Raw genomic sequence first — 14,416 nt, forward strand, 5'->3', positions numbered from 1 at the left:
GTAAGTATCTGAACATTAAGTCAGGGAATGGGTCTTATGACCTTCTTCAGGTGACAGATTTACTCAGGTGTGGATGGTAAATGTGAGACCAGTGGAGGGCACAAACATGGCTACCATGCTTGGATGTCCTTCAGGGCAAATACGACCACATCTGATTTCCATCTCTATTTCAGAGATGGAAATGAGAACAGCCACTCTGAAAATGAGCCATTCTGTAAAATAGATTTGTAGATTTTTTTCAAAAACACAATGAGATTATTGATGTACATGGGTCAGGGCTGCTTTGCCATTTGGGTTTTAGTCTTCACGGCAAATAGTAGAAGTTTTCTGCTGCAGTGCCCGCCACCCTCAAATTCTCCTTGTTTAAGCATTTTTTCCACTAAAGCGATTTCTGTCCTCTTCTGAGGAGAAGCCAGGCAGCTTTCACATCTTGCTGTTTATGTTTCAGGATAAAGATTGAAGAGGAATATGCCAAGAATCTCTCCAAGCTGTCTCTCAGCCCCCTAGCAGCACAGGAGGAAGGGTGAGTGAAGTAAACAAAAGCTGTAAGACAAAACACTGTGTGCAGCTCAAAAAGCTCCCTCTGCAGAACAGTGGATAGCTTCAGTTATTAAAAGAACAGCGTCTGAAGACAGGATGTTTTAAAATAGACCTGTTCCCGTTCTTTTTGTTTCTGATGCACCATTCATCGACAGATACCTCATGGCAGAACAGATGCTTTTTTATTTTTCTGTCAACACCGTTATGAGGTTTATTGCCATAAAACTAGACAATATCCTTTTATCCAGCATGAAATAATCTGGCTAATGACCAAAAACAACAACCTGGTTGATGTTCCACACTGTAGGGTGAAGCTGATATAAGCCTGTGGAAGCTAAAATTTAGATCAGCCACATTAAAGCACAGGACACTCCTCTGGAGTAAAACCAAAAATTGAAGCCTCTCACTGTCCATTTTAGATTTATTGATGGACTTGCCCCTTTAACTTTGTAAAGAAAAGAGGATTTAAATTAATAAAAAACAATAATGGCCTGTTTGCTTTTCCACTTTCTACCTCTGTAGCATGCATGAAAGCAGCACGTCTCATTCAGCAGACCTTGCTCTCCCCGTTTGCTCACAGATTTGCAGTCCTCATTAATGAGACGAGGGTTACAGATGTTTACTAGTTTTTCATTTATTTTCTGTCTTCATCTTTTCTCAGGACTCTTGGAGAAGCCTGGACTCAGCTGAAGAAGAGTTTCCATGATGAGGCTGAGGTTCACCTAAAGTTCTCCAACAAGGTTCATTTTATAAAGAGCTTAAAATCATTTCTCTATTGACTGGGAAGTTCAATCAGTGACTATTATGATTAGCAGTTAATGGCTTCTGTAACGTTTCAAGCAAAAATGTCAAACATGCTCCGATTGAAAGCGAGACATTGCTGTTTTTCTCTTCGCTATTTATAATAGTAAAGAGAAGATCTTTGGGGGCTCAGACTGTAAAGAAGAACCATTGATGGTCCCACCTTTGCCTCGATGAAGTGATAATTTGGCAGTATTTTTTTACAATGCAGTTAATCAACTTGTAGCAATAAGTACATAAACAAAGCAAACAGCTTTAACAGCTTCACTTTCATTTCATAATTTTTTTGGCTCATTTCACAAGGACACTGCACATAAAAAAAAAATGTTGCTTCAAAGGCACTAGAGTCATCCAAGATTAAAATTACAAAGTTATAGAGATTTATCATCTATGAGCGCACAGAAAATTAATAAAAACAGAAGGAAATATTATGGTGTCATACAGGACACCATTATTTTACAGTAACTTCCAGCTACCACCAACTACAAAGGATGACACAGGAGCAGAAAGTGATGAAACTGGGAATATTAACATTAATAAAAAAACACAGTATGACACAACATTGTGCTACATTATTAGACACCAAGTGAAACACACAGACATAAAAAGCACTTGCTGTGTAATATATACAGTAATAAAGTGTATATGCATCACTGTGGTACAATAAAAGGTGTGATAATGCACACGGTTACATGAGGACATATCTCTGAATTGTAAACAGTCTTTTTTCATCCCCGTATGCATGCCTTAGGCTTGCAGGTTTCTGCACCTTCAGGTCAAGAGTTTACTGTTTTCATTCAAGTGAAGTAATGGATACTTGATCTGACCACATCCTGAAGTGACGGGGTTTATTTACCTCAACCCTGAAAATGGCCTGTCTGGGATCCGATTACCAGCGATGCAGAAACCACACGTTGGCCTCAGATGCAGCCTTAAATGATACGGAGGCAGCCTCGGAGCTTTTTCATAGCCCTTTGTTGTCTAATTAATTAGTTACGTGTTCTGACGTGCCCCCACCCAGGGCCATGCACACTTTTCTCTGCTCCACTGGTACTCTGACCCTCTATGGCTCAGTATGAAGGGCTGATGAGAAGGTAACACATGGTCAGGCAGGGAGAGAGAAGCCTTATCAAACCTTAATCGGTTATAAAATTAAGTGTCACACAATCATGGAGCACATTCCTGACAGAATTAATACAACTATTGTATAAACACATACACATCTGTTACATCCGTCCTGATGATTTTATCTTGGTCTTGTTTTATCTACTCATTTGTATGGCTGTCTTATCCTTGATTTAAAAGCCTAAATTAAAGTATCTGTTTGCATTTAGGGCTGCAACCAACAATTATTTTTTTTACTGTGTGACAGGAAATAATTGTTTTTTTGTTTTTTTTAATACGTATCATAATATACTTTGTTTAAGAACCTGCAACTATCCAGCATGAAAATCATAATCCATCAACAGTGTTTTTCTTAAGGCAGCTTTGTTCACACGATATGAACCACACTGAGCACTACCAACAGCTGAGTGCCTTGTGTCCACAGCTCCACTCCGAGGTAGAGAAGCCCTTGCTGACGTTCAGAGGTGACAACTTCAAGAAGGATCTGAAAAAGTACGACCATCACATCGCCGACCTCAGGAAGCAGCTGGCAAGCCGCTACGCAAGTGTGGAGAAGGTACTGAGTCTGACACACCAGCAGAGGTTTCAGAGCAACCCTAAGGGAAATTTTATGATGTACAGACCGCTTTACCTGCAGTACAAACTGAACGCTGTTTTCCCTCATGACTTAATTTCAGCAAAGTGAAAATACAGTGTTTTCTCAGATTACATAATGAAAAGAGCTCCAGTAGCTCATACTATTGGTACATCTTGGTATAGTAAAATACTTTATTTCTGCTTCCCACTGAGGAAATCATTTCAAAAATGAATTTCCTCTGACTACAGCATTTAGCATGTATCTAACCATTTCACCTGTTTAATCACTGGTTGAAGTAATGGCGATTGTTGCCCATTATTTGCTTTAGACATGCTTAAAATATTCTCTGAAAGGTTGCAACCTGCATACGTTTTTTGAATGCAGTTGTGTTTCACATACATTACTATTAAGGTGATACCCAGCCAAAGACAAACTTTTGGCTCCGTCTCTGCACGGGTCCATTAAGTGACCTTATGTGTGGGTTTAGCAGGACTCCATCTCACATGTTTTCTGTTTGTTGGTGTCAGTTCAAAAGGAGAATTTCTTGGCTTACACATCCCTATTGCTGCATGTTTACCTTTCAAATTTATTATTACATTACACCGTGACCTTGGCGTAACAGTGTTTGAATGGAGTAGAGAAAAAGAGGAATGATTCAGTGATGTGGATTAAGAAAAGATTAAAAGAGTGAGTCCAGGATCTGAGCATGGATGTGAGTAGCCAGGCTGTAATAGATGTAGATGCAGTAAATCTGAGCATTATGCTGAATGATTCATTGTCTCTACGTTCACATGTGCTGCCTGCATGTGTGTTTGTTTGTGTGTTTGTTTGTGTGTAACACAGGCCCGCAAAGCCCTGGCAGACAGGCAGAAGGATCTGGAGGTGAAGACTCAGCAGCTGGAGATCAAACTCAGCAACAAGACGGAGGAGGACATAAAGAAGGCCAGACGGAAATCCACACAAGCAGGTCAGATGTCACAGAGTCTGAGGGTAAACAAGAGATGGTCATAACAGTACAGATGTTTGGATGTCACCAAATAACTGAACTGATCTGATTTGAGAAAACACAAAAAGCTGAAAACAGGGTCTTGAATCAGTTCAGTTCGTTCAAAACACCTTATTTATTATTCAGTTTAAATGTCATTTAGAATTTTAATTATATAAAGTTTAAATGACAAAAATATTGACATTCTTAGATATGTTATTTTACTTGCTAGACACTAATTTCACTTCATTGACTCAAGGTGTCAATTTTGGGGGAAAAAAAAGACCCTTACGCCTGAGCTGCAGAGCTGCAGTCCCTAAGTGTGTAGCAGTGCTGAAAGTACTATTTACTGCTGGGATGTACTGAGCACAATGTGACACAAATGTCAATAAATCTATGTACTAAATATACCTGTAGGCCTTTTCCATTTATTGACTGTGAAAACATACTAAATTTCATCCTTCTTGTATTTCAGAGGTTCTAAAACACATTACTATTAAATATAATTTAGTGAAAATGCATTTTCACTAAATTTAAGCAGTGAGAAAACAAATGACCTAACAAAAAACCTCACTCTGGCAAGAGACTAACTGGCATACAGTGAATTACTTTATTCTGTTGTGTTAATCCTAGTTTCTAATCAAACAATGCCAAACCAAATTAACTTCCAATTTAAGTGACGACTGTGCATCAGCTCAAAGATGAATGTAAGATGTAGAGATTCTTTTTGCTTTTCAATGTTTCATAACTGAAAATGTCAAGATTATTTGTGCACTGGTCTCTTAAATTCATTTATGTTTGTATTACTGCTTGTGACTGGAGGTAATGGTTTACTGATTCTTCTTTGAAAGTGATAGAAAATTAGATTTGTGATTTTACAAGCACAGCAGAAGACACAAATCCTACCTGAGATACAACATGTTTGACATTTTAAAAGGAAGAAGATGAGTCCTCATTGGTTTCAGTAAAGAAAAGCTGCCGTGGCAACTGATCTGTTTTTCGTTCTCTCTTCCACTGAGCAGATTAGTCACAGTCCACAGCGCTAATCAATAGCGCTCATAATATACAGTCAAATGATGTCAGCCCTGCATCAGTGATCACCGCCGCTACCACCTGGTTCAGCCAAATGTCACTACAGCTCATTGCAGGATGTGTTTTTACCTTAACACAGTGAATTTCAATAAGCTTCACTGATTATTTCTGCTTTATGCTTCTGTATGTTTTAGAGTCAGAGGAGCTGAAATATCCTAGACGAACAGACACTTTTATGATAACTAGTAAATGAAAATATATGAAATATATATATATGAAAATATATATATATATATATATATATATATATATATATATATATATATATATATATATATATATATATGTATATATGTATTTAACCCCAGTATAATGCAATGGTAGTTGCTGCTTACAGAACTTATTTAAGTTATTATTGATGTTGTTTGAGTGTTTATGAGAAATGTCCACCTTGAATAATAATTAGTAAAGTGATGGAGCACTGAATAATTTAAAGCCCGAATAATTTAAAGCCTCAGAGCAAGTAGTAGTGCTTAACTGACACTGAAAATGTTTGTTATTAGTTATAAGACAACTTTTTCATGTTGATTGTAAAACAAGCCTAAGAGACTGGATTCAAATTGGTGCAACAATATAAAATTTGTCTTTAAAAATGAGATAGTCTGTACATAAAGTAAGTAATAAGTGAAATAATTTCTTCAATGTAATTGTTTTTCTGCTTCACTTTAAAAATAGCCACAGAAACAGATCCAGATGTTGACATTGAGCATATTCATCCTTGAATCATTGAGGAGTTATTTCAGAGCGCCCTCTGCTGGATGCAGATAAAACTACCACTATTAATTACTGAGATTTAAAAAATATATAGTAGAAAGACATAATCAGCTTTATTAGCAAAGTACATGCTATTAGAAAGGCAACAAAAACTTTGGCAAAAAGATATATAGATATATATAGATATAGATACATAGACATACAGTTTTGTTATTCTTTGAGCTTCTGCTTCATGTATTTATCTCTGCTCTCAGGAGATGACCTGATGCGCTGTGTGGATCTGTACAACCAGACCCAGTCTAAGTGGTTTGAAGAAATGGTCACCACCAGCATGGTAAAACCTCTCACTCTTGAAACACAGATAAAACAAGCCTGCTGTCCTGCTGTTTGTCTTCTTGCTTCATTTTTTCTTTTGTCTTATCTCCTTAACACTTCAGGAGCTAGAGAAGCTGGAGGTTGAACGGATCGAGTGGATTCAGCAGCATTTACGCCAGTACACGACTCTGCGACATGAAACAGACATGTTCAATCAGAGCGTGAGTTCATTTGGTTATTTGCTCCAAATATACAGTGTCTTTACTGAAAATAGGTATTTAAAAATTAGATTCTTTTTTTTTAAAAAAACAGCCTTAAAATAACAAGTAAGTGATACAAATATTATCAATTTTAGTCATTTGGCAGCTTTAGAGACCCAAATGTGCCATGTGCAACAGGGGAAGAGGCTAATCATTTGTGGATGTAGAGGTTAGATGTGTTGCTAGAGGAAAAGAAAAATAAGCATATTTCTCCAAATGTCTGACTGTTCCTCTGAACCCATGAATATTCATGCCAAAGTCATTGCTGAAAACTTTTGGTTTAGACGGACAAATCAACCAAATGTGCTTTCAGCTGATGTCACTTTCCCTACTCTACACTGTATCTGACCTGTCGACAAATAATAATAAATGAACTGAACATATGCTGATATGTAATGGGGTTATGTTACTGTTTATGCATTTGTAGACGGTGGAGCCAGTCGACCAGCTGCTCCAGAACGTGGACCCAGCCAAAGACAGAGAGCTGTGGGTGAAGGAGAATAAAACCGGCGAGGTTCGACCTGTGGATATGGACATATAGACCATCCTGACCTGGGATCAGCTGTTCTGTCTTCAGTATTACAACACGTCCACAAAGTCCCAGAACACTTGTGATAACAGGGGACAGTGCATGTTGAGACTCCTGAGGTCTGCTCGTCATCTCTCTGACGGGAATAACAGGAGGAAAGGTTCAGGAAACAGTAACGGATAAAAGTACCAGCATGTTCCTTCTAAATTTAAACCCTATCATAATCAACATTAGCTTATTGAATGCCATTTAACATACTCTGCTGTTTACCTGTTGTAAAGTTGAGACTATTAAAAATATATGTATTTTGAATCTTTTAGTTTAGCTTCAATCAACACTTACAGTTTCAGTAAATCAAGCAAAAGTCTGATTATCAATATTACCTTTATTTTAGATACAGATACTGAAGCATATCAAGATCTTAGAAGGGATATGATATATTTTCATATTTTGCCAGGTCATTTTGGTGGAAATGCATGTTTTGAATATCTTGCTTTTTCTGTATATGGAGAGCTGCACAATCTGTGGAACCATAATGGTTGTTTTGGTATCGGTTGTTGAGTTTACAGGTATTCTGGTAAGGTATTCTGTATCTTGTAAGAGATTTCTCCAAAAAGAAAAAAAAAAAAAAATGGAATTCACGTGCACAGCGTTAATATCAAGTAACCTCAGATGTTACATACATACACACGTACACAGTGTTTTGGAACGTGAATTTGATTATGCTCGCCACAAGTCCCAACGTGTGGTCGATCAGATTTAGGCCAGGGTCTATTTTGGATCAGTTTGGAGGGAAAAGGTGGTCCAAATTACACTGAAACACCTTTTAGTGCCTAACGGTTATATACCTGGAATGTCCTTGATATATTCTACTCTGCGTCAGTGTACATTTGTACATACAGGCTAGATGTATTTTGTTGTCAGATGTTTAACAAGCCCAAGGTCTTTGGGCTGATGAAGTGTTTGTACTGTACAATGTTGTTTGTTTTATATTGGTAAATGTACAAAGGATATCTTTATGAAGGTGTTTGGTAAAAGGGGCGACATGCAGCACAAAACTAAATTCAGCAGAATACAACAAAGATAAGGTAGTGAGTTATTGATATGGATGAGCCAGTGAAGCTAAAGCCAACCAGCTCTTGGCAGTTGCACAAAAGCAAATGAAGCACATTTCATCAAAGACTGCATGTACAGTGTGTCCGTGTCTACATGTACGTCTGTCTCTGTCTTTACATTTTGATGTAGTCTCTGTGCTCTGGATTTATTTGAATGTTTCCTTTCTGTGGAATGTTTCCTTTCTTTTTTTTTTTTTTTTTAATAAGATGAATCCGGTGAAATTCGCATTGTAATCTGAATCCAAGTGCCAGGCACGAAAAAAATGCTATGAAAAAAACAAATAAATGCTTAGCTGCCTTATTACCGACACGTTGATCATTTGTGGTAAATTAAATGAAGTCATCTCAGTTGAACTGGGTTCAGACATTGGTTTGAACCTGAACGGCTTCATTTGCAGGTTTTAAATAGCATATCTGTCGTAGAAGTTTTATCAGTGTGTGTCAATGTTGTGCATTAAATGTAAAGAGTTATTATGTTCAAACTAAATGTTCTTGACAAGATTTGATGACTTCATGATGACGTAATTGTTGCGTTAACTGCCCTTCTGTGATGAACATTTTCATAGCGTGCATTAAATCCAATGTTTTAAATCCGATGTTTGATCATAGGTGACCTCTGTCCAGACAGTGTACTGTGGAATGCATTGTCCAAAATAAATCTCCTCTTTGAAAATTAAATCATGGTGTGTTGTTATGTAACTGCATTCGGAGGAACAGAGGAAAACCTGACCCCCAGCTGAAACTTTTGACCTTTTGGCCTGGCTTGGATCCAGTCCAGTACAGATTGGAAGAAAAAGTAAGGCAGGTGGAGACACTGATACACTGTGTATTCTGACCGTGTATTAAGCTAGGCCAAAGCGGCTTTAGTTCAACTATGCAGTATATTTGAACAAGTCTGAAGAGAAAGCTTGATTGTATAGGTGGGGATGCTTTCAAAATCATAAATAATATCATAAATACTTTTATATGAACTGAAAAAGGATAAAAATGTGATTATTCTTTTATTTTGCAAAGCACTGAAGTTGTATCACCCTGTATGCTATAACTGTTGGTACATACCATTTATTTCATCTGTGCAAAAGTCTGTTTTCCCTGAGATGATGTACAGATTAAACTAATGAGATATAACACGTTAGTCAATTATTTGAAGTGTTAGATGGAGTTTGTTACCTTCAGCCAGATGCTGATTACTGGAACTGGAAGATACCAATTCACTTTGTCCTCCCCGACTCCACCCTGATCTGATGGTGTTTTCCAGCTTCAGACTGGGTGGACACACCTGATCCAGGTAATCAGCTGTGGGTAGTGCAGCGATAGTTGGAAAACAAGCAGTGGCTCTCGGGGAACATGAGTTTCCCACCCATCTTATTTCCCCAGTAACTCCACAGTAAATATCGTGGTCCATATCTACCTGCACAGCCTGGATTGTCTATTGTGACATCACAACCATAGCTTTCCAGCATTACTTGTTTTTACCTGCCTGTTTTTTATATTCATCTTTTTTTTTGCCAGTTCCATTTGCATTTGTTCTTGATTTTCATGCCAGTCTTCTCACTCTCGGCCTCCTGTGAGCCTTATGTCACAATTCTAGTCCAGGCCCCGTTGTTTTCCAGACTTTTTTGTGAATTGTTATTCCTCATCCAGTCTCCAGATATCCCCTGCCTTTCCCTCTGATTGTATCATCCACAGCTGCCTTTTATTCCCTCATTACCCAGTGCTGGACTCCCTACTATACCTGTGTGTTGTCCCTGTTTTCCCTGCCAGATCATCTGTTGTGCTTCCATGTCTTAGCATGCCAGTCATTATCCCTGTGTGTAGCTGAATACAGATTCACTGTCTTTCATCTGTTTCCCCTGGAGTGTTTGATGTGAGCTCGCCTCACTGTCCCCCGTTCACCTGGATTCCCAGTAAGCCTTGGTTTCCTGTTATCTCACTGTTAACTCTTTATGTCACTGCTTGTCTGCCACTTGTGTCTACCAAACATGACACTGTGATATGTAAGAGAGCAAAATAAATAAAATAAAATACACCTTTACGTTTATTATAACAGAAATTAAATTGATAAAATTAGACATGAAGTCAAGACATAAAAGCACAAAAAAAGTACCACAATGCATTATTAAAAATGATACCAAGTTTTCTAGAGACGTTTGCCAGCAGCTTCTCATCAGCCAAACCTCTTGAATAACATAACCTATGTCTTGCCAATCCTCCCCTCACAATAGGGCTGATCTCTCTATACTCAGAAGATACTTATGGCTCATCATGTAAGAAGTGCTTTATAATTTTGATGTAAGTACCTTTAAGTAAAAAATTGTGATTCCAAATTTGCTTCAAACTAGTCAATCTAAGCAAAATTGATGGATTGTTTTTTCTACTCATCACCAACATCTGTACACATGGAAAAAAGGCCATACAATAAACATTCATTGTGCTCTAAACTATTTCAGTGATTCATTGATCGTCCACCTGTAACTAAAAATGTAGCCGAGCCGAAAGATATTTTAAAGCTAAAAAAAATTTGATGTGGCGATGTCATTGTTTGTCAATGTTTGATTGTATTTAAATTAGACTGTGATGTATACACAGCACTATATTTAAGCAGTGTGTATTCTTCACTGCATGCCATGCCCATATTAGACAAACTAGACACTTGAGTAAGGAGCTTGTTTATCTCAACTGACCTTCAGCTCCTAATAGGATTGGCTGATACAGGCAGATTGTTAACCTGAGCCTAATTCCTCTCATCTTGATTTTCTTGCTATTAATCTAATGAATGAATCCAAATGCTAAAAAAAAAAAAAAAAAAAAAGTACAGTACAAAGGCAGCATGGAGGCAGGATGGATGGGTCATAAATAACCTCTATTGTGTATGGAATAATAAGCCGTATCTTGCCCTGCGAAGTCATTAAGAAGTAAATACAGAAACACTGAAGTTGATTGAAAGGGCCTGAGTTTTGAATGCACTTAGTCAAATTGTGTGTATGCTATTTCTGCTAATTATTAATCCTTGTCAATCCTTATTTCTGTGACAAAAATATATAGACACTACTTCTCTTTGTTTGAGCTCTTGAGCTAGTTTAATAAGTCAATATTGAATTCAATACATTGAAATATGTGGTTTAAAGACTGTGTGGAGACTGTTTGGCCATACGTGTTGTAATTCGTGTGGGCAATAAAACAGACTTTTTAGTTTCATCTAGGAGTCAGAGTTATTTAGCCATAAAACAGACTCTTTTTCCCCAAAAAGTATATTGTGTAATTTCTATGGTAAAGTAAGATCTTTGGATCTTATAATATGCATTTTGGAAGCAAAATAATATAATTTAATACAGGTCCACACTGAGTTTCAAATTAAGAGCTTCAGTTGCCATTTCATGAATCCCTTGGCTTTTGTTCTCTATTATGAAATGTAATAATCTACTTTCTTCCTGGGTGGACAAAAACACAACACTTTGGCTGCTAAGACCAAAAAAAGAGAGAAAGGTGGGCCAAGCATACAGGCAGCCAGATCTTACTGGAATGTAAACAGGAAAAAAAACAGTCTCAAAACCACAAAGGGCCATTTTTCTACTTGTATACTATTGTTTCTTCTCTTTGAGCTTGTCTTTAATTTTCTGAGGTTCATCATATTGTATCAGCCGCAGGATCTCCTTGTTGTCCATAACACCCTGAATGAATTCTCCCTCTGAAATTTTATCTGTGAAAACACAAAAACAGATAACAGCTGTTAAAAATGTTTATTACCAATGAAAGGGACTTAATGAAAGTGTGAGTTACCGTTTTCCTTCTTCCCAAAGAATTTCCAGATTTTTTCAGCTCTTTTCTCTGGTGTGTTTTCATCATCAGGGAGATTCTTCTGGTCATCAGCAGGTATCATGTTGAATATTGACTGCATGAGAGTAATCACATTTCATGCTGGATCTTATTGCGAAATGAATTATTCACATAAACTATAAATAGTCTAAAAAATATGAAACATCTGTGGTTTTGGTCGGTGCTGAAATAATCCAACTAATCAGCAAAGATTTTGGTAACTGGTTTAAATCAGTTACTGAACAAAGATGCTAAACACGTGATGATTATGAGCTTTTATATGATTTGTACGCTGAGTGTCTTCAAATAAGCAGTTTGATATACATATACAGTTTTCTCTATATTGATTATTGTACACTTAGTGCTACCGAATGGAAATTGTTTTATGGAGGATGAAAGGAAAATAAAAATATATAAGGTAGATTATTTTCCAAGTCAAGAATTTTAAAATAAATGAGAAATTTTGCAAAAATATGATCTTGTTCATCATTTATGAGTATTGTCAAAGGCTTTTTGGTCACAGACCAAATAGAAGTCACAAAATGTCATTACAGAGAAGTTTCTATTAAGTATACTTTACAGGTAATAGATTGTGTGTAGACTTTATTTGCATGATGAAAAATGGTATAAATACCTTAACTATTTCTTGGATTTCATTTTTGCTGATGGTTCCATTTCCATCCACATCATACAGGGCAAAGGCCCACTCCAGTTTCTGCAGGGTCTTTCCCCCGGAGGTGAGGTGCAGAGCAACAATGTACTCCTTGAAGTCCAAAGTGCCATCTGCATTGGTGTCAAAACTCCTGAATACGTGCCGTGCATACGCTGTGGGATCTGCGTCTGGGAAGAAGCTGGCATAGATGCCTTCAAATTGCTGCTTGCTGATCTTCCCGCTGGGACACTCCTTCAGGAAGGACTGGTACCAGGTACAGAGCTCAGGCTCAGAATATTTGGTATTGGATTTCAGTTCTTCCAGGAGCTCCTTTGATAAAGCGCTACTCTTTGTATTCCCCATTCTGCTTGCAAAGCTGAAATGTATCCTTTGCTTTTCTTCCTCTACTTCTTGTCTTGTGCCTGTCTTCTCCCCTGTGTTTGGGGTTAAAGCCTCTGTGGCACTTGTGTTCACCGTGACAGCCCCTCAAGGTGCCAAATGGGATTATGGTCCTCACTACCTAAATCCATACAGCTGTCTTGAAGATTAAGGGGATAACCACGTCACACCTTTCTGAAGACACAGTTAAATACTGCTGGTGTGAGTAGAGAATTATATACAACAGGTTGCTAACACTTTAAAGGTCAACATCTGGGAGACCTTGTAGACCGCTTTGTAGTTTTATTGCTTAAACTGCAGTAATATGCCATATTTGTGAGCATGATACATGAACAGCAAAATATACATAAATGTGCTATAAAAAAATGCTGATTTAGTAACATGCTATCTTATTTCACTCCAGACCACATTCATGTGACAATAGTATATGAATGTATTAATTCAAAGAACTAAAATAATGTGGTTAAAGACTCATGATGGGCAGCATGATCCTGCGGTGGTTAGCACTGCCACACTACAAGCAAGAAGGTTCTTGTGTAGTTTTTAAGTGAATGATTTATTGAAGGAAAAATACATACCAAATTGTTGCTTGAATTAGGATGATTATTGTCACAGTTTATCTAAATTATTTTTACTTAAAATTCTAGGCAACTCAAAAAGAGATGTTACTGTATCTAAAATGAGTTCCCCAAGGATCTATCCTGGGCCCTATACTGTAACACTCAGCAGCTACTGCTGCAGATTTTTTACTTTCAATTATGTATGTTAATAAATTTTTGTTACAGTTATTGTTACTGTCCTCAATGTGTTGTAAATAATTTTATACTGTTGATAACATGGGTCTTGATCTGAAAACAAGGACAACAAAACAACAAAAATGGGCTCAGATGAGGCCAGTCGAGCTCTGGGGGTCGTCGTGAAGCCCTCCACAGCTGCTTTTCCACAATAGGATGAGATTATCTGTGTATCCAGTATAATAGTCTCAGGCCAGATTACAAGGCCATCTGCTGCAGTGGTGCCAAAACCACAGCAAGTGAAGGCAATTAAAGAATTAGGATACATAAATGTGGTGTGAATTGACAAAGTTTTAAAGATTTCTTATTTCTTTATTCAAGTCATTTATTACATTGTACTTAGATGTGGATGTGTATCTTGTAGGTTTATTTTCAACCATGGTCTGCTATATTTATGCATTTTTTAACATGGTGTATATATACACAAATTTGCTTTGTAAAACATTAACTTACTATTAAATTTGCTTATATAATTATATGAATTGCCTAAAACAGGACGCGCTTCATAACATTTGCTTTGAATATGTTTTAGCAGCATGAAAAGAAATGCTTCACATGATATAGTGATAGACTACAGTACATAACATTCACAAACCTCTGACCATATAATGTGCACTTGTTATAATTCATACAATAATAATTCATATCTATGACATCAACAAATGATGTTGATATGATGCTGATGTCAAAAAGTCTAAACCT

The 14,416-nt window shown here is 37.2% G+C and overlaps 2 protein-coding genes across 6 annotated transcripts in view; one reads left to right on the forward strand and one right to left on the reverse strand.

The window, feature by feature from the left end:
• gas7a (growth arrest-specific 7a) overlaps positions 1-8,248 on the forward strand; it is a 29,185-nt gene extending 20,937 nt beyond the window's left edge. For 3 of the 5 annotated variants that reach the window (XM_026325888.1, XM_026325886.1, XM_026325885.1), the window contains 7 exons: positions 449-523; positions 1,202-1,280; positions 2,891-3,022; positions 3,887-4,010; positions 6,089-6,168; positions 6,272-6,370; positions 6,837-6,950. In XM_026325888.1, the coding sequence (XP_026181673.1) occupies positions 449-523; positions 1,202-1,280; positions 2,891-3,022; positions 3,887-4,010; positions 6,089-6,168; positions 6,272-6,370; positions 6,837-6,950 (703 nt within the window). Of the gene's footprint in view, positions 1-448; positions 524-1,201; positions 1,281-2,890; positions 3,023-3,886; positions 4,011-6,088; positions 6,169-6,271; positions 6,371-6,836 lie in introns of all 5 variants that reach the window. The other 2 variants (XM_026325889.1, XM_026325890.1) reach the window with 1 other exon arrangement.
• A 3,386-nt stretch (positions 8,249-11,634) lies between these two features.
• rcvrna (recoverin a) lies at positions 11,635-12,905 on the reverse strand. Its single transcript, XM_026325601.1, has 3 exons — positions 12,504-12,905; positions 11,834-11,945; positions 11,635-11,753 (listed from the first exon to the last, which is right to left on the reverse strand). Exons 1-3 carry the CDS (start codon positions 12,882-12,884, stop codon positions 11,635-11,637), a joined length of 612 nt encoding a protein of 203 aa, XP_026181386.1. The 5' UTR covers positions 12,885-12,905.
• Positions 12,906-14,416: the final 1,511 nt, after the last annotated feature.

This window comes from Mastacembelus armatus, chromosome 8, assembly GCF_900324485.2.
Source record: "Mastacembelus armatus chromosome 8, fMasArm1.2, whole genome shotgun sequence".
In the NCBI taxonomy this organism is placed as follows: domain Eukaryota; kingdom Metazoa; phylum Chordata; class Actinopteri; order Synbranchiformes; family Mastacembelidae; genus Mastacembelus; species Mastacembelus armatus.

Coding starts and splice junctions, on each gene's coding strand:
- rcvrna (XM_026325601.1), bottom strand. CDS start 12,884: ATGGGGAATACAAAGAGTAGCGCTTTATCAAAGGAGCTCCTGGAAGAA. Junction 11,946..12,503: donor AAATCCAAGAAATAGTTAAG/GTATTTATACCA, acceptor ACTCTCATGCAG/TCAATATTCAACATGATACC. Junction 11,754..11,833: donor CTTTGGGAAGAAGGAAAACG/GTAACTCACACT, acceptor GTGTTTTCACAG/ATAAAATTTCAGAGGGAGAA.